This window comes from Pteropus medius, unplaced genomic scaffold (assembly GCF_902729225.1).
Source record: "Pteropus medius unplaced genomic scaffold, Ma_sr-lr_union100, whole genome shotgun sequence".
Lineage (NCBI taxonomy): Eukaryota > Metazoa > Chordata > Mammalia > Chiroptera > Pteropodidae > Pteropus > Pteropus medius.
In genome coordinates this window covers 23,621,816-23,649,283 of record NW_024349800.1, presented here as the reverse complement: position 1 = coordinate 23,649,283, position 27,468 = coordinate 23,621,816, and the positions used below count along the sequence as shown (strand labels likewise).

Here is a 27,468-nt window from a genome sequence, read left to right as displayed (position 1 = left end):
GGAATTTCTCCACCTATTCAGGCATCATGTCCCAGCTAGAGAGGATGATTCCGTGTCAAAACATATTTGGACACATGTGAAAGATGAGCGGCATGAGAGATGATGGTAACACAGAGACCACTACTCCTCCACTGCCTAATATATTTCAGACACATAAATCAGAAAAGAAACTGAAGGTCCCTTTGTACTTGTTAGAATCCTTGTCCTAGTCACCATAAAGCTTCCTCTTAAGTCTTGAGAACGACGTGACTTAATGGACTATACATTTCATGTTAATGTTCCTAAAGGAGGAGGAAGGGGCAGGACTTCATCATCTTTATTGGTTTAGGAGAAAGTACGTTTGTTCCAAGAATTTCAAATTACTTTCTTTACTGAATTACATCAAGCCTTGTACTATACTTTCATTGGAAACATTGATATTTCCCTTTTGGGGAATTTCCCCATTAAGAATATAGCATGTGGTCTTCACTTCCTAAATTCTCCTTTCTCAGGAAGGTAATTTTAGGGTCATCTTTCAAATTTAGTTCTCCTCCTTGTAATTGCTTTTTCTTCCTTTCTGCATTTATTCAAAACATCTCAAAAATAAATAGAAAAGATCAATTTCAATCTACTAAAACTTTACAACTATACTCTTGAGCACCTCTTAATTATCCAGAGACTACTACCTCTTTATGGATACTGGCTAGGCCACTTTTATCTTTATATCTTCAGTGTCTAGAAAAATGCTAGACACACAGTAGGTGCTAACTTAATGTTTACAGAAAGAATAATTAACTCATCACAAGATCAGATAGTTCATAGCTGGAAGGAAACCTGCAGCATCCCTTCACGCATCCAATCCATGTGTGAATACTGCCAGTGACCAGGAACTCATTACCTTATGGAAAAGCTATTCCACCATTGGACAGTTCTAGTCAATTTAAAGATTATTTATTTTTCTTTCATTCAACAAAAACTGAATGTTGATTATATATTTAAGTACTAAACTAATCTAGTGGCTCAAAGTGAATCAAATGTAATTCTTAAGTTAAATATAGGTTAACAGAGAGGTAGAGATACAAGTAAATAATGTAATAAAGTGCTGTTAATGGTCTTATTTTTATAGGAGTATATACTGGGTAAAATGGAGGGAGGGGTATTAAGAAGGAGGTGGCGACAATTAAGGTGAAGGCTAACACTGCCTTCTTAGAATCTCTATAGTATTCCCAGTTCTTCTGCAATAGCACTTTTTAAAAATATTTTTTAAAATAACAGTAGTTGAAAACATGGACTCTGAAATCGGAATCAGCACTGGCTCTACCTCTTATTAGCTGTGTGACCGTAGGGGAGTTACTTAACCTCTCTGTAACTTCATTTCCTCATTTGAACAGAGACTAAATAGTACCTACTTCATAGGATGAGGATTAAGTAACTCTTCACAGTGTTTAGAATAATACCTGGCACACAGTAAATGTTTGCAATTACTATTATTATTATTCAACCACTACTCATATAAAGTGTTCACACTATGCCATCTTTGAACACATTCTTCTCTTTACGTTTTCTATGTATGAAATTTCTATTTATGAAATTCTAAAAAACCACATTTATGGGATGGAGATGGTAAAAGTGAGAGTAGGTAAAAGAAGGAATTTAAGCTGGAAAGAATTTGAAAGGGATGTGTCAATGTGCAGCAGGAAAGTATGCATACATCAACAGATAACTAATCTACACGTGGAGATAGGGGCAGTGATTTGAGGACTATGGATCCTGCCAAGTGAGCTTGGGCATTCCTTCATAATCTTTCTCAAAGGTCAGGTTCAGCCACTTATTCATACATTCATTCATTTATTTCACAAATAGTAATTTGTATGAGTCAGGCCCTATTCTAGGTGCTGAAGATATAGCAGTGAACGAAACAGCCAATGAGCTTGCCTTTACTCCCCTAAGGGAACTTGCATTTGAGTGTGGGCACAGGCAATAAACAAATAGTTTTAATATGTCAGATAGCAATAAGAAGTAGAGAGAAAAATAAAGCCTAATAAGAATGGAGATTTCAGGAAGATGCTGTTTTAAGTAGGATTACTAATAAAGAAATAAAAAGGCCTCTCTAAGGAGATGACATTTGAGTACAGATGCAAATAAAGTGAAGAAACTAGCTTTGATTACCTGGGGGAAAAGAAGTTTGAGGCAGAGAAGAGCAAATGGAAAAACTCCAAGCTCAGAACGTGCCTGGGATGACTAAAGAAAGCTAGGCTAATATAGCTGGAGGGAAGTGAGAGAACGATTCATAGAGAACAAAATCAGAGTGATAGTCAGGGGCCAGGTCAGGTGGGACCTTTTTGGATGAGAAGCCATTGCGTTTTAAGCAGTAGAGAATTATAATCTGTGTTTTAAAGGAGGAATCAGGGCAAGAGTAGAAGCAAGGAGACCATTAGGAGGCTACTGCAGTGGTCTAAATGAGAAATGATGATGGCCTGGACTACAATGGCAATGCTAAAGTAAATTATATGTTGACAGATTTGAGAGATATATATATATTTAAATATATATATATTATACATATACATACATATATATATATATATTAAAGGGAATCAACCAGGACTTTCTGAAAGACTAGATATGGTATAAAAGAGAAAACCTCAAAGGTGTTTGGTCTCAGCAACTGGGATTACTGAGACAGGAATACCTCAGGAGAATCAAGAGTTTGGTTTTGGACATGCTTCATTCAAGTGTCTATGGATATACAAGGAGAGATATCAAGTAGACAATCAGAAATGAGTCTGAAGTTCAGGGTGAAGTGAGGGCTGGAAATAAATATTTGAGAGTCATCAACAATATAGAGGTAGTGTTTAAAGACATGGAACTGAATAAGCTCTCCTTAAAAAATGAGTGGAGAGATCATATGGGTGATGCCCTAATCCAATCTGACTGAGTTCTTATAAGAGGAAGAGACACCAGATAGCTCTCTGTCTCACGCTCACTCCCTCACTAGCTTGCTCTCACGCTCTCTCTGTCTCTCTCCTGACCCCACCTCCCACCCCCCGCCATGCTCACACACAGAAAAAAGGTCATATGATAACACAGCAAGAAGACAATTGTCTACAATACAGGAAGAGAGGTATTACCAGAAACCAACTCTGATGGCACCCTGGTCTTGGACTTCTATCCTCTAGAACTGTGACAAAATAAATTCCTGCTGTTTAAGAAAAAATAAAAAGAGTGGAAAGAGAGAAAAGGTCCAAGGTTTGGGCTCTGGGGTATTTCTAGTCTTTAGAGGTATTAAAAGATCAGGTTATCCCTCTTACTGACACCTAGTTTGGGTACTCATTAGGATCAATGTATGTCCATCATTTCAGATCTCTGGCAGTCAAGAGGTATCCCTGACACCAGATTTTGTAATAGAAGATATAAACTAATAAGCTAATTAATGCATTTTTATAAAACAGCCTATGGGAAAGCATAAAGTTCCAAGTAATGATGCCAAAGATACTTCTGGATATGGTAATGGAGATAACTAGAATTAGGAAAATAATAGTCTGAATCTCAAAAAAAAAAAAAAAAAAAAAATTCCAGCCCAGACAGGAAAGTGCTTCCTCCTGTTTACCCAAAAGGTTAGTTCTTAAGCCCTCCAAAATGGAAAGGACTTATGTAAGATTTGGCAGGACAAGAAGGAAAAAGGGCATTAAGATATTGCCTTATTCCATTAACTGTGACAACTCAAAGAATAAAAAAGAGCAAGCAAAGATGCAAATGGAAGCACCTCCAGAGCAGATCTGAACATGAGAAGATATCCACAGAATGAATCAATGTGAGGGCCCATGGGGTTCCCCAACATTGTTCCAATTTTAATGTTGTTCTTTGTGCAGAAGACAACTAACACAAAAATAGGAATTGAAACTTTTCCTTTTCTCGAAGACCCTCCCATACAGAAAGTATCTTTCCTTGTTATTTCTGCTCTGATCATGTTTCTTTTGATTGACTTTATCATTTTCTCATTTTCTTCAATAAACTCATGCAAAGGTGTGCTTTCTCTTTAAGAAGTTAGAAAATGATTCCCATGGTCTTCAGATGGCTCTTTAAATTGGTTTCTCTTAACCCTGGAGTCTACAATACTTAGACTGAGTGAGTACTTAATTGGAAGTGAAATGGCACTGAAAGGAAATTATATAAGATGACATCATTAATCAAAACAAAACATAAATAACCACAATAATCTGAGTATCATTCATTCAGTAGGTCAAAAATATGTAAGTACCTCCTATATGTTATGTATATGGATGGGAACACAATGATGAATAAGACAGACACATTTTGGTAGAATATATATAGAATATGGTAAAAGACCTAATCTCAGAAGTGGAGGTTTTGGTTAGGATAGATGACTGCTTCCTCAAAGAGGTAGTTCAGGACCCATAAAAAAGAGGAATACATGTCAGTTGGTTTCAGGTATTGAAAAAGAACTGGTGCACTAAGCATTTGTGAATGAGCTATTTTATAATAGTGATCACAAACAATTCCATTGAATTCATTATTCTCGTGGTTAAGAAAATTATCCCAAATTCATGTGATTATTTATCTCATCTGGGAAGAAATGAAAACTAAAGGCAAGCAGGGTCAGTATTAACAATAGGTGATAGGTTCAATCCCTGATTTGAGAGTTAAGTTATGGACAGGCAGCCAAGACTGATCCCATGAAGTCATTAGGAGACACATGAGAGGGAGTGGGTGCTAAACCTTACAGTCCAGAGAGGCAACAAAGTATTAGGACCCTTGAAATGATCTTTAAGGCAGAAGCAAATATTTAAAGTATTACAGAGCCATTCCCCTGAAGGCCTAGTGAATTTGCATTATGATGGTAACCAACACCTCCCCCAACTCTACCCCCCAGTCCACACCATGCAATAAATTATGGAGAAATTCTGAGAACTACAGACAATTTTACATTAGGGAAATCTATAATGAAAAGTAGTCACTGATCATTTTAGAAGATAACCTGCTAGAAGGAAGATAACATAATTTCTGTAATTTATTCCTTTATTAGGTAAACATTGGGTATAGAAGTAAACCGTGCCTGACTAATCCATTAGACAAAAGTAAATTTGAATGTACTTAAAAGAAGGATAAAAATATTTAATTGACTCCCTATAAGGAACTGACTTACGGGCAAAAAACAAAAGAATAAAAAACAAACATATTTTTTCTGGATAGAGAAGTGTTAACGATGTGGTTTCCCAAAGAATTATGTGATCTTCTTCAATATATGGAATAGACACATGGCTGGAAATTTACCTGCTAAGTCTATTTCAATTTAAGAAATCTCATTTTCTCACTTATTTTCATTGTAAAATGAGTGATGCTACACTGTAATCTCTATTTGTTATATTAAATCCAGCATATATATATGTATGCTGAATTTACGTATACATATATGCTAAATTTTATATAAATGTAATTGATGTGATTATTCTATATGCAATGTATGTAATTTTTGTTATATAATAATTATGCATAATTACATAAAAGTGATCATTCTTAAAAATATATTTATAATTTATAACATAGTCAAATTCATAAAGGTAAATCTTTTATTTGCCAGTAATTTTAAAGATCTAAAGGGAAAAAAGATGTGGTAAGAATTGAACAAGAAAACATGCTAGGTAACACATTACTTTTGTAGAAAATTTTATAATTTACAGAGGACTTTTGTACACACTATCTCTATAATGCATGTAAAATGCTAGCACAACTCTGATATGTAATAAGTACACAAGTTACAAAATGATAGTAACAAGGTTAATCCTCATACTAATTTCACAAACAGGAGGGTAAAGTAACTAATCAAAGATCTCATAATTAGTGGGAAAGTAGAGACTAAGACATAGGACAAATGCTACGTTTTTTCTCCCAGATGCTGAGGAATTAATATCCTTAACTCTTCTCAGTTGACGTCCATGCAATATCCTATCCGGTTTTCCTCTCTTTAGCTCTTTCTTTACTCTAAACCAATCTCCCTCTAAACCAATGGTTCCAAAACTGGGGTGAACATCTGGCAATGTCTGGAGATGCTGTGATTGTCACAATCTCTATGTTAGCCACTTCCACAGAGGCTCACCTGAAGAGAGAGCTTGTAAATAAGTTGCTGTGCAAGCAAAGGTGTTTTCCATATCTCCATCAAGCAGATTTGGGTACTCCTCAAATTCTAATCAACACTTTTTTCACATATAGACAAAGTAATGAATGAGGATCTGGTCAGATATCTTAAATGGAGTAGTGGGAAGTGCACAGTTCAGATCAGGAGCCTAGAGGAAGCCTGTTCCATATGTCTCTAACCATGTTCAGAGCTATGACTCTGATGACTAATGACATTTGTCAAGACAGAAAGAACCCCAGGGCAAGTCGGAGAGCTACCATAGCTTGATAGAAATATCCTGTAAGAACACCTCCTTGCTTTCGTTCCAATTCACAGCTCACCAATCAATCTTCTTATCTATAATTTAGTCTCTTGAGTAATTCATCCATCAGGTGGGAATGCCCCAAGCAAATGAGCAAGGTCTGTGATGCTAGATATATCTCATACTGTAAATTAATAAATTGCCATGACAGTTAATAAATCAGTTGCTTCTGAGTTTAGATATCGTGAATGCTGTTAGTACAAGAAAACAAATGAAGATAACATAAAAGATAGATAAGTTTAATTAATCAGAAATTTTATGCCCAAGTCCATGATACACTGTTGAAGTAGGGAGAAATTTTTTTTAAGTTGCAGATCTATATGAATAGCATCATCCCATTTTATTAGGGAAAAAGCAGTTGTGGTATCTGTACATATATACATATAGAAATGTTCTTTATAAACACAAGAAAATGTAAGAATATGCGCCAAACTTGATATTAGGTACCACAAAGAGATGAAACTGGAAAACCTAGAGGCCTGAACTTTAGCTTCTTACCTTTGAATTTTTTAAAAATTGGGATTATGGATGGTTTTTTACTTTTCATGTGTTATTTGGTATAAAACTTTTCAAAAATCAAGAAGTAGCTCTTAAAATATTTGTCCATGAACATATTATTATTTTATAGAGATGCTTTTATGCCACATGCTGTGTTTCTGAGGAGAGATTTTGAATCACACTGAACATGAACAATAATGGCTCCTTATTAAAAAGATCAAGTAGTAAACTGAGCTGGGTCCCTCTCCCCTGCAATTTCAATTACAAAAAAATTTAAGATACTCTTTAGATTGTCCACCCATGTCCCGTTTATTTACTAAAAAGATTATTCCTAACAATTGAAAAGTGTGGTAGATTAATATCTACTAAAAATAAGAAGGTAGATGTAGATCATTGACAGGTGTGTTATATATTGTTACATGAAGCAAGTTACAGAACAATTTGCATAGTGATTTCATTTATTTAGAAAATATATGTGTATACATACATATACACAGATAAGTGCTTATAAAACAATGGAAGAAGAACATAAACCAAACTGTTGACTGTGGTTACCACAGAGAGGAGAATGGGCTTGAGGCAGGGGGATACTTTTATTTTTACTATACATCTGTTTGTATTGTATGCTATTTTACAGTAGTCAGGGATAATTTTAATTATTTTAAATTTTAAAACATTAAAAGGGGAATAAAAATGACCATTAAATCTTCTTTCAGTTCCTTTGGTTTGAGATTACTATTTTTAATTGCTCACTTTTACTCAATAGACTTCAAATTGACCAGTAAATTCTGATTCTCTTCCTTTAATTTTTCTTAGCTCTATCATTTTTAATTTACCTCTTTTTCCATTCACTTTTACTAGGACCACATTCAAAACATGCCCTTGACACCTTCCACTTCTCTATCCCTATAATGCACACAAATATAGCATAAATATAAAAGAGCATTTTCCAAAGCATAGTCCATGAAAATACGAATCTTTGGTAATGTTCCAAAAAAGTAATCTTAGAACTTGTATATAATAGTCTCCTTTTGAAGACTGATAATAGCACTTCCTGAGGTCATTTAAACACACACACACATATACACTCACCCTTAACATACAATGGGATATCTTCCTAACTCATCAACACAAGGTACTATGGTGGGTTTAAGCATAGCAGGAATTTCTAAGGATAAATACTGTTAGATTGTTACTACCGCTTTTTGCTGAGTTAGAAATATAAACTCACAAATATCTTTAAAAATAAAAATCTATCATAAACTATTAAGCAATGAGTTTTACAACTTCTCTTTCCAGTTTATAATTTTGCTCTTTAACAGAACCAGGCACAGTCCTTGCCCTCTTGGAACTTTCAGTCAAATCGATGAGGTAAATAGTAATTAGTCACACAATAAATGTAAAATGGGAACTGCAGTGAGTGCCAAAAAGTACTTGGTATTATAACAGCACATAATAGAGGATAAAGTTTGTCAGGGAAGGCTTCCCTTAAGAAGTGGTACGGTGATCTAAAGATAAGAATGTGTTACTTCAGTGAAATGAAGACCAAAGGGCATTTTAGGCTGAGCTAGGAACAATTTGTGCAAAGGCCCTGAAGCAAGAGAAAGATGTCAAGCCTAAGGCATTGACAGGAGCCCAATGTGGCTGGGCACTGAGAATGAAAGCGTATACTAAGACATGAAATTAAAAAGGCTAAGTAGATTGAGACCAGTCCAGTTTAACCTTCATCTTAAAAATAGTGTGATGCTATAATTTAAAAATTCAATTCACTGATTTAATTTTTGGAGAAGATACTATACTTATGAAGTTCCAAAAGAAAACAACAACAAATCATACAAAGGTATACAATTAAGTCTTGCTCCTATTCCTGTATCTCTCCACCTGTGTTCCTCTACCCCTGCCCTTGTTAATCAGTTTCCAGCTTCCTATCTATTCTTCAGAGTTGTAGAAAGGTTTTACAGGGTGAAGGACAGACTGATAGGAAAAAAAAAAAAATGGAAGCAGGTAGAACAGTTAGGAAGTGCTGAAGTAGTCTAAAAAAAAGAGAAGTGAGGTGGCTCTGACTAAAGTTATAAGCAAAGGGATGGAGAGTGTGTGGCAAATGTGATAAAGACTTAATAGATAAAATTTAAAAGCATCAGAGATTAGTTGGATGTGTGTGTGGGTGTGGGTGAGGGGGAAATGGTGTTGGATAAAGAAGAGGATAATTTCAAGGATAAAAAGGTGGCCTCTAGGTTTCTGGTTTCTGTAAGTGAATTTCCATTCACTGAGATTGAAATGGTGGAGGAGAAACAGGTAGGGGCTCTGGGTCCCATTTAAAAGATACTGTGTGTTTGAAATATTTTGGAGGTGCCCACGGGGAGATATAAGTAGGCAGCTGGACCTATGGATTTGGAGCATAGGTGAGAGGTCAGAGCTCTAGAGAGAAGCCACTGAAGCTATCAATATAAATTTGATAATCCAGCAGTTTAGAGTGAAGAGGAGAGGTCTTAGAATTGGGCCTTGAGGAATTCCAACATTTTTAAGGACAGAGGAAAGGAACATGGGCCTGAACAGGAGACAGAGAAGAATGTCAGAGAGGTAGAAAAAAAAATACTGGAAGAGCACAGTGTTATGGGAACTAACAGAAAAAGTATGTCAAGAACAATGGAGTGTCAAGAACAATGTTAAGTCTTCCTATATAATTAAGATATTCCTTTAAAAAAAACTATCAGATTCAGTATGGAGTGGGTTTTTGTTTTTATGTTTTGGGGGATTTTTTTGCAACTTTAGTGAAAGTTTCTCAGTGTAATAATCAAGAGAAAAGCAGTATTGAAGTTGATTGAAGTTGCTGAGTGAATATAGTAAGGAAATAGAGGCTACAAATAGAGACAATTTTTTTGAGAAATTTGATTTTGAAGGAAAGAGATTAAGACATGGCGGTACCTGGTGGTACCTGAGATGAATAGGAATCGTGCTTTTTGTTTAAATAAAAAAAGAGTTGAGTTTATTTAAAAGTTGATTGTGAATCTCAAGAGATCCCAAATAGCCAAAACAATTTTGAAAAAGAACAAAGTTAGAGGACTCACACTTCCTGATTTCAAAATATATTATAAAGCCACAGTAATCAAAACAGTGCACTACTGGCATAAAGAAAGACCTATAAACCAATGGATCAGAGTAGAGAGCCCAGAAATAAAGCCTCACAACTATGGTCAAAGGATCTTCAACAAGAGAACCAAGACCATTCAATGGGGAAAGGACAGTCTCTTCAACAAATGATGCTGAGAAAACTGAATATCCACATGTAAAAGAATGAAAATGGAACCTTATCTCACACTATGCCCAAAAACAACTCAAAATGGATTAAAGACCTACACTTAGACTGAAATGTATAAAACTCCAAGAAACCATAGAGGAAAAGTCTCATGGTATTGGATTTGACAATGATTTCTTGGATATGATACCAAAAGCATAGACAACAAAAACAGAAAAATGGGACTCCAGAACTTTAAAACTCTTGTGCATCAAAAGATACAACAGGGTGAAAAGGTATCCTACAGAATGAGAGAAAATATTTGCAAATCACATATCTGACAAGGGGTTAATAGCCAAAATAAAATTTTTTAAATTTAAAAAAAAAATTTTTTTTAGGTGAGGCAACTCTTGGTTGACCTCGCAGATTGCAAGGACCTTGTAAGCTTACAATCCCTTATTTATTTATTTATTTATTTATTCATTCATTCATTCATTCATTCATTTATTTTTTACACCTACAGCACCTGATCTTCCTAGGTGGTCTCCCATCCAAGTACTAACCAGGCCCGACCCTGCTTAGCTTCCAAGATCAGACAGGATTGGGCTTGTTCAAGGTGGCATGGCCACAGACAATGCCAAAATAAAATTTTTAAAACTCCTATAACTCAACAACAAAATGTCAAATACCCCAATTAAAAAATGGGTGGACTTGAATAAACATTTCTCCAAAGATGATATACATATGGCTAACAAGCCTGTGAAAAGATGCTCAACATCACTATTCAATAGCAAAATGAAAATGAAAACCACGAGATATCACCTTACACCCATTAGGATAGTTACTATAAAAAAAAAACAAAAACAAAAACAAAAACTAACCCATGTTGTTGAGGATGTGGAAAAATTCAAACTCTTCTGCACTGTTAGTGGGACCATAAAATAGTACAACTGCTATGGAGAATATGTTGTTTAAAAGATTAAAAATAGAACTACCATCTAATTCAGCAATCCCACTGGATATATAGCCAAAAGAATTGAAAGCAAGGTCTCAAAGAGATATATGCATACCCATGTTCATAGCAGCATTATTCATAATCTCCAAAAGAAAGAAGCAACCCAAATGTCCATTAATGGATGGATAAACAAAATGTGGTGTGTGTGTGTGTGTATAATGAAATTTAATTACTCTTTAAAAAAAAAAAAGAAAAAAGAAAATCCTGTCATATGCTACAACATGGATGAACCATGAGGACACTGTACTGAATGAAATAAGCCAGTCACAGAAGGAAAAATACTGCATGATTCTACTTATATGAGGTATCTACAATAGTCAAACTCATAGAAGCAGAGAGTAGAATGGTGGTTGCCAGAGGCTGGGGGGAGGGGTAAAGGGGAGCTGTTGTTTAAGAGGTATAGAGTTTTAGTTTTGCAATATAAAAAAGTTCTGGAGAGCTCTTTACCAACAGTAAGAATATACTTAACACTACTGAGCTGTACACTTAAAAATGTTTAAGATGATAAATTTTATATTGTGTTTTTATAACAAAAATTCTTTAATTAAAAAAATGTTGCTTGATTGGAAAGATCCAGTTGAGAAAGGTTAAACTTACTTATTTAAAAAGCCATTATTAATGACAGAAATTGTTTTAAGCATCTAATATATATTAACTTACTTAATTCTTATAATAAACCTATGAGTAAGCTATTTTTATCTTCATTTTACAGTTAAATAAATTCTGGCACAAATGGGTGAAGGAACTTCTCCAAAGTCACACAGCTAGTAAAGGCAAGATTTGATACCAAGAAGAATGGAGCAATTTGCACTTTCCACCACTATGCTGCACGTAAAAGAAGTGACAATCATGTGGGGTCCTGACAAGGCCAGAGGCAATGGGATCCAAAGTTTAGACCAGAGGTTACCAAACTTTCTCAGTTCATGGCACCCTTCGTGCTTCAGTAGTTTTTATGGTGCCCCTAATCCAAAAGAAATACCAGCAGTTCCATTTAATAAACAACTTAATAAGTATTTCTGTCCCAACAACTTAGTAGCCATTTGAAAACATAATACACAGAGATAGAAAGAAAAAAGATTTTTAATTCCTAAACCACAATTACTTACTAATAGGATACATGCGCTAATAGAAGTTGAACACTACACAACTTGTTGAAACTTGGAATCAGACTGAACTCCTTTGTTCCTATTCTATGTTCATCGTTGTGTGGTACTTGTTTTATCATAGCGAGCCATGAAAAGCCAGCTTCATAAATCTATGGCACCGTGAAAGGAATGTAATGCAGTCTGGTGTTGAAACACTACACTAACTTGGAGCTACATGTTTGTGTAGTGTCCAACAGAAGTCTTGTGTTTTCCTTGAAATTTTCAAATATCCTGCAGGACTCTTGTAAATTTGCTGCAGTCCCCAAGGGTGCCTCAGTGCACAATTTGAGAACTGTGGGTCTAGGTGGAAGATTTGGCCTCTACTATGGCAGAAGGATGGACACACATATAGGGAGATTTACATGCTTGGCATGCAACTCTATTCTAGTTGCTCAGAAATTTCTTCTATATCCCAAATTTGATCTACCAGCAAATCTTATGGCTCAAAACTCAAAATATATTCAGAATATGGCTACTTCTCGCCACTTAACCACTCCCATTCATCCAGTCAAAGCCACCATTATGACTCACCTGAACTATGGAAACAGCTGTCTGATCTCCCCGATTTGATCTTTGTTCCCTTCAATCTGTTCCCATCACAATAGCCAAAATGATCTAATTAAAAGTAAGTCAGATCAAGTTCCTCCTCTGTCCAAAGCCCTTTGAGGGTCTTCCATCTCACTTAGAGTTAAAAGCAAGTCCTTTCAAATAACTGGAAGGCCCTACATAACTAGTGTCTCATTTCCTCTCTGATCTCAATTCCTACTACTCTTCTTGCTCATTCTACTCCAGTCATATTGATTCTCTGTTCTTCAAATATGCCAGGTATACTCCCATCTCAGGGCCATTGTACCTGCTATTTCCTCTACTTGGAACTCTCTTCTCCAGAAAGCTTCCATGGCTTGCTCCTTCACATCTTCATGACATGATAGTTCAGTAAGGCCTTTCCCGATTACCAAATATCAGGCCTATCCTGCCCCACTGTTCCCCACACATACTTCCTACCTTCCTTGCTTTACTCTAACAGTTTTCATTTTCTTACACACTTTAAATTTTACTTATCTTTCCTTGACTATCTCCCCTATTAGAAGGTAAGCTACAAGAGAACATGGATATTGGTTGTTTTTGTCTGTTTTATTCACTAGTATCCTCAGCACTAAGAATACTATTTTGCATACTGTAGGCATTAAATCTATATATGCCTTGAGTGAAAGAATGGTCAAAAGTGGGCCATGCCCCTTCAGGCATATCTCAAATACAGACTAGAAGAAGATAAAGAGCAGAAGCTGAAAAGGCACATCCCACTTGAGTATGGCCTCTTTCACAAGCTTTCTTCTAACACGTACCAGTGACCTCTGCTTACTTTGGCCAGAACTGCTTCATATGGCCACCTCCAGCTTCAAGCATAACAGGAAAGCTGAATACCTTAAATTTGTCATATTGTCACTCTGAACACCAAGGTCTGTTCATAAAGAAAAATGGATATTGCTCAAGCAACTACCAATGTCTTCTATATATGTTATCTCTTGATTTAGTCATTATTTACTGATTTCCTATTATGACTCAAGATTTAATTTTTAATCATTTATTATCTCTCATTAATAATTATTATTGATAACAACAGCAATAATAATTATTATTAATTCTCCTATATCAATCCAGATATCAATTCCTTTTCTTCCCTCCCTCTAACATCCCCTACCCCAATTTAGACTAGTTGTTCTCTAGGCCTAGGGCACAGTTATCATTCTAAGATTTCACCTCTTTCCTATGTAAGAGCCTCTGTGTTTCCTGGATCTTAAGAACCTTGTTTTTTTGGTTTACTCTGTTGCTTTAGGGCACTGCATCTTCTAACAACTTCCTGAGAAACGTGCATGGCAGGTAAATTTTGTTGAGAGCAGACAAGTCTGAAATTGTCCTTGTTTGAATGACAGTTTAGAATTCTACTATAGAATTCTAAGCTAAAAATCACTTCTCTTCAGAATTTTGAAGACATCATTCCACTGTCTTCTAACTCCTTGTGTTTCTGTTGAGAAGTCTGACGTAAGTCTGATTCCCATTCCTTTGAGTGTATCTTGTTGTTTTTCTTTTTTACTCTGAAAGCTATCTGGATATTCTCTTTATCTTTGATTTTCTAAAATTCACAAAATATGCCTTGATATTGGTTTTTGGGGGGGTTTTTTTTTTTTTTTTTTTTTTTTTTTTTTTTGATTATTTGGTCCTGTCAAATTGTAAACAAGCATCCTCTAGCTCTAGGAAATTTTCTTCTATTATTTTTTTGTTTCTTCCCTTCTTTTTTCTAAGTTAGATATTGGATCTCTGGCCTGATGCTCTAATTTTCTTATCTTCTATCACCAATTGTTTACTACTATGTCTTTTTTTTTGCATTCTATTCTTCATTATGGGGATATTTCAACTTTATCTTTCAATTCTATTAATTTTTCTATTTATACTGTCAACTTGTAATTCCCAAGAGCTCCTTTCCTTTTCCATGATTACTCCTTTTTAAAAAATAGCATTCCTTTTTGTTTCAAGAATGCAACAGCTCTTCTTATTTCTCTGTAGGCATTAATTTTAATTCCTTGAGTTTAAATTATTTATTGCACTGTCCCTGATTCTTTTTCTTTTCTGTGTTTTAGCTTCAGACTCATAGATCTCAGGTTTACAGATGGAGAAGTTCCTCAAAAGAATCATCTCTGGCTCACTGGTTATATTTAAAAGTGAGTCTCTGAAAAATTGACTGGCAGCTGAGTGTGTTAACTTGGGCTTCACTATAAGGAGATTGTTTGGCACATCTACCTTTTCAAAGAGAAATACCAAATATATCAGTATCTATAGGCTGTGCTCTGGAATAATCTATTTTTTCAGAGAAGTATCCTCTAAACAAGTTACACAGAAACCTAAGCCTCGCTATTGGAGCAGGAAAGGAGCTGGGGAAGATCTCACCATTCCAGACAGACTCTCACTTTAATCCCCTTATTTTCAGTCTAGCCACCTCACTTCTACTCTGTATTTGTGCTTATCATCTTCAAGTTCAAAAATTCTCTACTTCGATTTTTCCAGAAAACATTTATCCCATATCATTTGTTCTTTATACAAACTGCTTCTGGTTTTCATGTTTTATCCTACATCCCACTGCCAAACTAATCCCTCTACATTCTTACTATCTTTCTACGCAGTGTCATACGACCTAGCACTCATTAATTTCCTAATGACTTCCTGTGTCTATTTTTCCTCACCAGATTATGCTGGGACTCAGCCCACACCTTACACTTCCTTAGTGCTTCCCACAGTGGTGACAGTCAATAATAATATGTGATCGGTTTTGTATAAATAATATACTATTACTAATAGTTGTATCTTAAAACCACAGTCTGTCAATTATTATTTCATGAAGAAATCAAATTGATTTTCACACAATTTGATGAAAGGAAGGCTCAAATAATGATACTATTCATTCTACATTACAAGGAGTGGTGACAAAATGAGTTTCATAATGTCGCAATTTATCTGTGATAGGCTGAGAAAATAATTTGTATTTTAACATAGCCTGTCAAGTAATTCATTACAAGAATTAAAAAAAGAAACTATCTTTTCTTGATATTTTAAGATTGTACCTAGAAATGTGAAATTGTCATAAAAAGAAATCATGGTACAGTTGACTATATTATATACTTTTACAGTTAAATATACATATGTGATTCAAATAATTTAATCTAAAATCAGTATATATGAAGTTACATCTATCTTAATGATAATATTGCTTTTAACTAATTATACAATGATCTGCAAATATAAATGTGACTTAATGCACAATAATTTAAGAAATTTAAAAATTCTATCATAATGGTATACAATTTAATAGTGTATTAATGTTGAAACTTTTATTCCCTAAAAAGTTTGTAAAAAAAAGTTTGTAAAGTCAAAGCAGGAAATTATTAAACACTTTCTCATAATGAAATCATTTTATGAGACCAAAAACAATGAGAAGTATATTTGATAGCTAGTAAAACTAAAACTCTAAATTACATTTCGCACTTTTAATTTTTCAGACTAGAAGTAGTCTGAAAAATCAACTTCAAAAGACAATTTTTATACAGAACATATGTATAGGTAAGTCCTTGATTTATAAACTGTCCTGAATTTAAAAGTGGAGAGAATTATTTTTTAAATTTATAGGTTATTGGATCAACAACATGTGAACTAAGCTCTGATAATGAGGACAACCTATAAAACCTCATTAATTCAACAGGAAAAAGAAAACAAGCTTGGATTGCATCCTCTGAAATCCTTTATGTTGCTGTACTTGCCTTGCTAATTTCTAAACAATTAGACTTTTTGGAGAAATAAGAATCTCTTAAGAAGAAGACAACCAAGATAAATTCCATAAATCCTAAATTTGCCATGGTGGGAAGGGGTGGGGGATGAGAATAAAGGATTTACATTAGCTGAGGAGAGGCCATAGTCAAAAACTGAGAGTTCAACTATGTTAGCTCCATGATACTGAGGAACTTTTTACACTCCTTTCCTAAGAGTTACAGAACATTATCTTTTGGTCAACTTCTATCATTTTAGGGCTAAAATATGGGGGAAATTACTAAAAGAAATTTAGGTACGTATTATCTTTGGAACCACAACACTGGGTGACTCACAAAAGAGGGACCCTCAGGGAGCTGGTGGAAGTGGTTTACTTATTTTGCAACTAAGAACAGGTTAAAGGGATCCTTCTAAACATTTAGTTTGAACAACAAATTATTAATTTAATTAATGATAATAGGAATATCTTAGAAAATAGACATACACATATTTTTAGAAGACCTAGCTAACAGTCCTGTTTAGGAACTGAAGAAGTGAATGAATAATGTTAAAAAGACTTTCAAAGGCCCTAAAGATGTGGGAACTAACCCAAACCTGTGTGCACGGTAGAGGTCAAGTTATCTTGTTAAAATGTGTCACATCAAGAAAGTAAATATATCGATCACATCAAGGTAGTAAAAGATCTATTTTAAGAATATCTTATTGATCATAGAAATAAAACGCAAAATATGACAGAACATAAAGAATTATAAGTTCCATTGGAAATGTTAAAAGCAGATTCACTGGTACAACAGCCTAAGAAACCAGTACTGTCAGGTCGAAGTAATTTACAAAAGTAATTTTGTATATATTTTACTGTGAAAATTCCTTTTCTGAGTTGAATTTATTCAGTAGTGAGGGATATCCCTCTCCATACTCCCCCACACATACATACACACAAACTTGCTTATTAAAATGCAATAAAGTCTATTTAAAAAGAATTGTCTACTGGGATGCTCCACTGCATATTTTAAGATGCCTGACATGTTCCAACTTACCCTGTGTGGTGGTAAGGGTGGAGGCCGTGAGACACACCTCATACTATAGGTGGTAGGTATGCCTTCCAGTCAAATAATTTTGAGCCTGCTTTTAAGGTGAGTAATGGCATTGAGAAGCACAATTTGAGTTGTACTAAGTTTAAAACTTTCTAGAGTGTATTTTGTATTCAAGTTTTAAAGTCTGATTAAAACTTTTATGAAAACAAATTATGACTTTTTACACAATCCTTTCCTTTTAAATAGTATCCTAAGTAGAATTTAAGAAGTATTATGGTTCTAAAAATGTTAATTCAGTCTTGTAAACAGGCTCTTGAAAGTAATAATTTATGTCAGTTAAGGAGGTAACTACTAAACAGTTACCTTTATGAGTAAAGGTAGACTAGTTTAAACAAAAAATGAGGAAAAACTAGAGTCCACAAAATGATAGCTCATATTCAAGTAGTAGATTAAGATTAGGTTCCTAATTATGACAAATTCGATGTTGTAGATTTATGGAAATAGCAATGAGCCTAAACTTCAAAGAACAGCAGTTAGATTTACAAAGTAAATTACAATGTAAACAAGTAGGAATTTAAACTGATACAAGATATTCAATTCCATAAAACAGTTATAATTATTATTAGTAGTGATGTAACATCAATACATGATATAACATGTATGAGTAGCATATGACTAATGATTCTTTTTATCGAAGGCAAGTTTTTCTAGGCAAATACTATTTTTAAAGCCTATCAGCAAAGCTGAGGCATTTGTCCATTATTCTGTAATCAATGGACACTAATTATGATGATTACGTCCTGAATACTGACTCATTCGATATGTGGGTCTTCGTCTCGGCCCTAATATTGCTGGTACAATAGAACTTTCTGTGGTGGAAATGTTCTGTAGCAATACTGTCCATATGGTAACATGTGGCTACTGAGCACCTAAAATGTGGGTAGTTCAACTGAGGAACTCAATTTTTAATTTTACTTAATTCAATTAGTTTAAGTTTATATTTAAATAGCCACCAGTGACTAGTGGCTACAATATTAAACAGTACACCTTAGAGAATTCAGAAAGTAAGAGCAAATGTCCTGTTATGTTAGGTCTAACTTTAATCTGCTTGTTGATTTCCATAAGCATGGCATTCACAAATGCTTACTAGAGTAGTATGCCAAAAAAATCTTTTGTCCTATGGTTTTCTCTTCATTCAAAAGTTGATTAAATCTATGCCAGTAAATATCTAATACAGCATTCAGACAAATCCAAACAAAAAAAAAATCATCTGTAAAGAAAGATTTTTTTTATTAGCATTTATTGTGTGTCAGTACAACTATACTGATTAATGAGGTAGCCTAGTGGCCTGTGTCACTCTGTCTAATATTAGTTCTAAAAGGGCTAGAATTCAAACTACAAAATATCCACTCCCAATAAGTTTCTGTCCATTACCTATCACAACACAAGAATACCAATTACTGCATAGTTTTCAGCTCCATTGGTTAAACACTGCAAATGTACATCAAATCATTTTACCTGACAGACATATTTGTTCTTCCATTTGCTCAGCACACACTGACTGTTTTGCATCAACTCCTGAAGGAAACAGAAAAGTGAGTGTAGTTGGCGATACTCATTGTCGTTATCAGTTAAAGTGCTTCTGATTTGCAAGCAAAAAAAAAAAAAATCAGCATGCCACACAAAGATGCAACTGTTTTGGAACTCCTCACTAGACAAAGGCAAAGCTATCATCACCAGGAGAGTTGACCCTTTATGAAAATTAAAGCTGTTGAAAGATGTTTTAAAACAGATTTGTTTGTTGCCATTTTTAAACTTTTGGAAAGATACCTCCAACTCCTTGAGAGAGTCTCGAAGTTTTTCTGGGCGTCTGTTTTTGAGTGTCCATGGATAATTTCGTGCTGGCAACAACAACAAAAAAATGTAATAAATACAGTTAGTTAAACATGATTTAAAAAGGAAACTCTGCTTAGTAGTGTGCTTTATGAAGATTAAAATAAAACACCTCCTTAATTGTGAAGTATGCTTCATTTTCATCATCAAATGACAGCCTTTTGAAAGGCTTTGTCATAGGAACAGAATTTTTATCACAAAACAATCTCCCTGGTCATAATTTTATGACAATAACCAACAAGGCTCAGAGAATTCCTGGGAAAGTTTCCTGGGCCTGTGAATCTAGCAGTTAATGGTAAATGATCCACTCTTTACCATAGAAATAACATTTTCATATAAATAATTAAATGTTCAATTCAAAAAAATTTTCCAAATTCTGAAAGTAGCCTTCTCAGACCTAAAACTTCCTAATGAGTAAATGAATATAGTGAGGAAAGAAGTAAAATACAAAAAATACAAAGGAAAATGAATTTTAATGATGAATCAAAACTTTACATATTAAAACTAAGAAAAAACTGAGGGAATCCAAGTTTTAACAATTTAGGCACTAATAATGCTCTTTTTTTATTTAAAATAATTCTCTTTAAAATCTACACCACAATTCAATACTGATAAGCTTTTGTTGTGTTTGAAATACATTTAATTAAAAGATATAATTATTTAGTGGAGTCTCCATGTTAACCGAAGTCAAATTAAAAATAGTTTTGTTAAAAGAATTAACAAAATATTAAATTGATAATGATATCTATTTCATCACAAAAATGAATTCATCTTTGAATTCTCCTAAATAATAATTCCCAATAAGAGTTGTACATGTGTGTGTATATGTTTTGTGTGTATACATATTGTATAGTATATATAGACATTAAAATTTTACGGTAGAATTACTATATATTTATTTTATAGTAGAAATACTATATATTTAATTTCACTTTATAAACAATTTATGTATACAGCATTATGTGAAAATTTTAATATCTATGTTACAGCTACTAACAGTATTTTTAAAAATTAAATATCAGCTTGACCATTTCAAACAATAGGATTTTCAGCTTCACCTATACTCCAGACAAAACTTAATTTATATTAAGTTTTATTTATATAATCTTAATATAAATTAAAACTTAATTTATATTAAGATTATATTTAAAACTTAATTTATATTAAGATTATATTTAAGTCATTAAAACCATATTACATTGTAGCAATATTACATATAAACATTTATATATTTTAGAACAGAAAAGACTAGAGACAATAAAGTGCTAATATTGATCATTACAGATCTTATTTTCTTAAAAAGTGTAAAATAATTTAGGCATAGTACAAATAATGGTATCAGAATTTAAGCATGATGTACTTATTTTAAACATATTAAATAATATAAATATGGTTCCTTAAGAAAGTTTACATTTACATAAGTATATAAAAACTGGATAGAGATTTCAATGGACTAAATTAGAAATGCCTAACAAATATAATTCTTACTCATATGTTTATAAACCTAAACAATGGGAATTCATAATTATAATTTGGAAGGACTAACATTTCCTATTTGTGCAAAAGCTTAAAATATTTTTTAAAACTGAATCTTCAGTTTTATTAATTTTATTAATTTCAGTGATATTAAAATCTCAGTTTTATAATAATTCCAAATATATATATGTGTGTGTGTATGTGTGTGTATATATGTATGTATGTATGTATGTATGTGTGTATATATATATATATATGTGTGTGTGTGTGTGTGTGTGCGCGTGTATATAAAGTGAGCTTACATTCTGCCAGCTTCTGCTTTTCTTCTAAGTTACCATGTTCTGTCGCTGATATTGTGGTACAGGAGAGTTGGAAAGAAAAAAAAGGGAGAATTATTCTTATTATAATACTTTGTATTTTTATATGTACATATACAATGTATTATCACACATATTATTGAGATTAGTAAAATTATGCTCAACTTTTTCAAAAGCAGTTTGATGTTTTGGATATTTTCATTTCATAGAGGTATTTTCTAAATTTGCAGTGAAAAGGTTTATGTAGCACAACAGGTGGGCCAATATCCTGAGCTTACAATCTCATCAGATAGGGAAGCGAACTGCAATAGAGCCCAGAACAGACGCTGTTTCAGTCTGTCATCAGAACCATGAAGTCAGCCTATTAACCACCAAGCTAAACACACAGGATGCCCACACAAGCCTCACTTCAACAGAGACTAAACCAGGAAGTAACTCTAGCTAGAAAGACCTTTTGGCCCATCATGAAACTTCTGGGATTAACAGGATTAATCAGATAAAGAAAATTGATCATTCACTCAGAAATGCCTATTTCAGATATCAGGTGAGGATCCAGGAGGCCAGCATCAATGGGACTCATGCATTAACAATGCCCTCTACTGGGACACTGATAAATAAACGTGAATAGACTGTCCAGTTTTCAGTCTGATCAGAAGTAAAATAAAAATTTTCATGCTCTTCTACAGCATTTTCTCATATTGCTTTATTTTATATAGAATAGATATCAACCTCAGCACTTTTCTAAAAAATTGAGGTAACTTTTCTTAAAATCCTAGAATTTATCAAAGGTCATAAAAACAGTTTTTAATGGTCACTATTATGTAGTTTAGAATATTTAACTTATAAAAATTAGTTGAGTAGAATAGGTACTTTACCTGGTGGCTCTTTCTTGTCATAATACTGGTATATCCCGATATCTCTATCTATAGAAAGGAACAAATAACGTTAGATTATGGTAGAAAGTTCTGGAGAATAAGAAGCTAAACCATACTACATGCAGGGTGGGAGTATAAGGCAGGGAGGAGGGCAGAAATCTCTTTATGTTGCTAGAAATAAAGTAGTTCAAAAGTATCTGAACATGTAGGGATATGCAGGAACTAGAAAGTTTATCAATCCAATTAGAAAAGATTTACACAAAACTAGAATGGCATGGGGACAGGAGTAGTAAAGAACTGAAATCAAGGAAGACCACCTTTTTCTTTCACACTTCTGGATATTTTTCACAGGGCTCTACCAAAAGAAACTGCCACTAAGCAATGCCAAATGAAATCAGTCGATGGAAGAAAATGCCCTAACTGTTGGATTCTGAGCTGTGGCTTTCTTTTCTATTTAGCTTAAGTCTAGTATGGTGTTTGGTGGGGAATGTGCAGGAAAGAAAGAGAGGATTAGAGTAAGGTATGGATAAAATATCTGAAGCTCATTTAGACTCAATAAACCTTCCAAACCCATTCAAATCCGGATGCTCTGCTGGGGCTACAAAAGAAGCAAAGCTAGGCTTCCTAGATGTTGAAAGTGATTTAATCAAGGAATCTGCTCTTGCAATTTAATTACAGGAGAACAAAATAACTGTGTCCATTTTCTTCCTATCTGTGAATAGTTAAATATTTCTTTCTTTGAAGTAACATTTCTTTCCTTCTGTGCAAAATAATTCTGGTTACTAACAAAAGGATACAACTGTTTCTAAAGAAGTGGGAGCAGTATAGGCTGCCCCCTAGTGATTGACGTGCTCCAAACTTTCTCATACTGATGAAACTTAAAAAAAACACATTACAGCTATAATTAACTTTTCAAAAAGTTTTCAAAATAGTCAAGCATGTGTACGTACTGACGCTCTATTCATTCATTCATGCTATTAATTTGGACATATAATGTTAAAGAATGCAGTCTATTTCTATTCGATTGAAAATATCTAATAAAGAGTGATTGGGAAAGGTCATGAGTAGGACTCTGAAGGTACTGATATTTTATTTCTTGACCTGGGTGATGATTTTATGGGTGTGTTCACTTTTTGACAGTTCAAAACATGCCCTTATAATTTTTATAATTTTCAATACATATGTTTCAATACACTTTATTTAAAAAGATTTTTTTTTTTTAATATAAGAACCATAGGCATTATATATTCTGGCAATATCCTCTATTTTAATATTTTATCATTCCATGCATCCAAATATTTATAACTCTAGATTAGCACATGAAGATCATAAGGGACCCTAAATTATGTGCACAAGTCTGATCTCCTTTATCTGTCCTGAAGTGGGGCTGATAAAATTCAAGCAGGGCAAGAAGGTATCCGCATAAGAGGACCTACCCCACATGGAGTGTCAGAGCCTAAGCCAAATGAGGAAGCTGTCTATGCAAACAGTTGGCCTGACATGGTGTCTTAGAATAAATAATATATTTAAAGTTTAATGAGGAAGAGGATATTTACATAATTTCAAGGTATTTCCCTACCAAATACTAAGTAATTCCAAAGGAGAAAGTAACTTTGCAGTGGAGAAGCCTAGGAGACACTATCTTAATCAAATAATCTCGAACATCAACAGTAAAGACACAAAATGAAATTGTGTACCACCCAATAGAGAACAGAGAAGCACTTCTAGGATATTCCCACCAGACATGCATAATATGAACTTAATTGTGAGGAGTCTTCAAAAGCGCTAAGGTTACAAAAGTTTAAACTAAATAAAAATTAAAAAGATAAAAGATTGGTTTCAGAATGAAAGAGACTAAAGAGATATGATGACTAAATGCAACATGTGATTCTAAACAAGATCCCTGGCTTAAAAAAGACACTGGTGGGACAACTGGTGAAACTCTGAGTATTAGATGGCAGTTCTACTATCACTGTTAATGTCTCGATTTTGATGGTTATATGGTGGTGATGCAGGGCACCTCCTTTCTATAGGAAACACACTAATGCATTTGAGAGTGGTGAGGCATCAAGTCTGCAACTTACTCTCAAATGGTTCAAGAAAAAAATCTCCTGTACAGAAAAGTCTTCTGTAAATTTGCAATTGTTTCAAATTAGAATGACTATAATAAAAAATAATAATAATAAAAAATAAAAACAAGAAATAAGCATTGGCAAGGATGTGCAGAAAGGGAACCTTTGTGGGAATGTAATTATTGGTGGGAATGTTAAAAAGTACATGAAAAAAAGTATGGAGTATGCACATGAATAGGGCCTGCCAATTGGTGGACTTCACTGATCAGCGAGGCACCACAATGTTTCTTTCACTCAAGGATCTCCCCAAATGTCAGCGTGAACAGGTCTTCTCTCTGGGGCCATGCAGTCATTCCAGAGAGGCCTCCCTCAAGCTCTTTCTTAGAAAGTATACAAGAGGTTACAACATTCTCAGAACCAAGTGGGATTAAGAGGATCTCATCTATCAGTATGTAGGCTTTCATTTCATCCCTGTTTTCAGTTCAGTACCTCTCCATTGTCGTCTTCTACTGGGGCTGGTGTCCCCAAGTTTAGAGCCACCCTAATTAAATATTCCCATAATATGAAAGGTATCTCACTACTTCTTAAGCAGACTTTCAAGTCTCTTTGTTGTCACCCTCATGCTACATCCCCAACTTCTAAAGTATCTTTCTAGAGTTTTGAGACACAAATTGGCTGCTGTCACTGGAATTCTCCTCTGTAAATGTTTGATAGTCAGATTTTTAAGCTTTACTAATTCCTCCATCCCTTCCAACTTCCAAAAATCATCCAACTGCAATTGTCTGCCCTCCTAATCTTTTAGTCCTTGTAGGTTTATTCCTTCTTTATTTTAATTCATTTACTCTCATTTAAGAAGAATTTCAGAAGGGTGCAAATGTGTGTTAAATCCAACTTGTTTAACTGGAAGTTCTATCCTTATAAATTTCAAGCAAGGTAAACAATAAAATTATAATGACATTCATTTGTATATATTCATTATATATTTGATATAAAGATATGATACTTTGTGAGGTAAACCATTTTCTTAGTGATGCTAAAGGCATATAAATAAAACTGTTCTCCTAAATATAAGAGTTGCTTTGGATAATCAAAGAAAAAAAGATTTTGTAAAAGAGGTATCCTAACGACATGTACTTTATCCTATAATCCTAATAAGAATTGTTAAAACTTATATTACTTATATTATTACCTTCCTTCAAAAAAATGTAAAATGCAAAGAACAGATATATAATTGTACATCTTAGTTCTATATTTGATATATTATATCAAATAGAAATGCCTTTACCATTAGCTAGCCAGCAAATACTTAAGAATATAAACAATTATTATGAACAATCCCAGCAAAAGATTGAACATGTATGAATCATAAGAGGAAACAAATATTAAGCCAATAAAATTAATTTTCACAACAGAAAATCTAACTCAAGTTGACAAAAACAAGTCAATCAGAGCAATTAAAAGGAATATTTTCTGTTAGTCAATTTTTTTCATTAAGCATAAAGAAAATAATGCAACTCCAGCTGGAGAATCTAGGCTCTACCTTCGGTAGTATTTATTCATATGTTGTAACTTATATTTGAAAAATATTGAAATTAATCCAGAGCTCATTTACCCGCAATGTGTAAGGTATTCTTCAAAGACCACAGGTGCAATTCAGTCAAGCAGAAAGACATCTGATGGCAGAAGGAATCTCTGTCCTGTTTAAAAAATAATTAAAAAGAGGTGCCAATTAATTATCTTCTATTGCCAATAAAAGCAAGATCCCTTAGATATAACAGAATCATTTGCCGCTACTGATATTTGAGATATGGTTCATTAGAATAAACACCCTTTAATATTGCCTTGGTTAACCATCCAGAAATAAATGCTAGAAAAAGGACAAATACACTTCTGAGATTTGGTATTGTTATCACATTGAGAAATGTAATAAGAATATACATGAGTTTTCAAAAACATATGTCTGTTTTTTAAAGGTCTGAGTATATTTAGAACTATTTAATATTTAAGCATTTTTAAAAACATTTTTAAGGAAAGGAAACATCTGTTGAGTAGTTATTAAGTACAAACACATTTTGTGGTGTTTTTTATATACAAAGCAAATATTTATGATTTCTCACATACAAACAGGCTAATTAAAGCAAAATTTTCTAGGTAAATAGTATATATTACTATTATAATAAATACATGTACTTAGAAGTAAACTGTGTGAAACCATATTAGCTTTCAAATTAGTTTGTTAATCTGCACATTGTGATAGACCCAGATATTCTACTCTGATTGCATTTGAAAAAAAAAAGTACATACTGTATTTCCTCCCAGCTTTACTAGTAGGGGTTAGTGATGGACATTATTGATACTTCAATTGGTAACCAAGTAGAACCTAATTGGTTTGGACTGACTGGGAGAAGATCAATCTCAATCAGAAAAAAAGTCGACATTTTACAAATATTTGAAAAATTTATGTAACTTTCAAATGTTTGCTAGTAAATATATATAGTATCACACTATATGTATACTTTACTGTATATTAGAAATATGTACAGTAAACCACCAACATTTTCTGGAGATCATAAAAGAATTGCTCTTTCCAACAAACTTCTGAATAACAAAAGAAGCTTTAAATATATCTTAAGTTATCTTTTAGATGGAGGAATAAGCCCTCAACTTCTTTAACATCAGGAGTGACGAAAAATATTAGCCATACTACTCTTATGGGTGATAATCTAAAATAATTTTAGACATAGTACAAAATTCTTTGGCCCTTTCTTCACCTTTATATTTGAACCCCAATGTACTTAACAATCATCAAGAAACAGATGTATGTTCAACTAAGAAGACACAATGTACTATTAAAATGGCAGAGTGAACAATGTGGCAGCATAAAAGAAAGGCCCAAGCCTGCCTGAAACAGTGGGTCTCTAAAAAAAGTTACAGAGAAGTTGTGAAATGTTAGCGGGACCTCAAAGAAATATAGGATTTCACCAGTTAAATGAAGAAGATGAAAATGATGATGATGATAACAACAGACAATACAAAGTACTTACCTCATTACAAGCATTGTTCTAAACATTTTACATGTATTAACTCATTTAATCCTCGTAGCTACTCTTTGAAGTAGTACCATCATTACTGCAATAATGAGGAAAACAAGGCA

General features: G+C 33.6%; 1 protein-coding gene and 1 pseudogene across 9 annotated transcripts in view; both read right to left on the bottom strand.

Annotated features, from left to right (window-relative positions):
* Positions 1 to 27,468, bottom strand: part of WDPCP (WD repeat containing planar cell polarity effector) — a 331,453-nt gene that overhangs the window by 232,306 nt on the left and 71,679 nt on the right. For all 9 annotated transcript variants that reach the window (XM_039887008.1, XM_039887009.1, XM_039887011.1 and 6 more), the window contains exons 2-6: positions 25,927 to 26,011; positions 22,243 to 22,290; positions 21,353 to 21,397; positions 19,512 to 19,582; positions 19,200 to 19,259 (exon numbers count right to left, since the gene is read on the bottom strand). In XM_039887008.1, coding sequence (XP_039742942.1) covers positions 19,200 to 19,259; positions 19,512 to 19,582; positions 21,353 to 21,397; positions 22,243 to 22,290; positions 25,927 to 25,987 — 285 coding nt within the window. In that variant the 5' untranslated portion in view covers positions 25,988 to 26,011. The remainder of the gene's footprint in view (positions 1 to 19,199; positions 19,260 to 19,511; positions 19,583 to 21,352; positions 21,398 to 22,242; positions 22,291 to 25,926; positions 26,012 to 27,468) is intronic.
* Positions 10,685 to 10,803, bottom strand: LOC120622284 (uncharacterized; annotated as a pseudogene).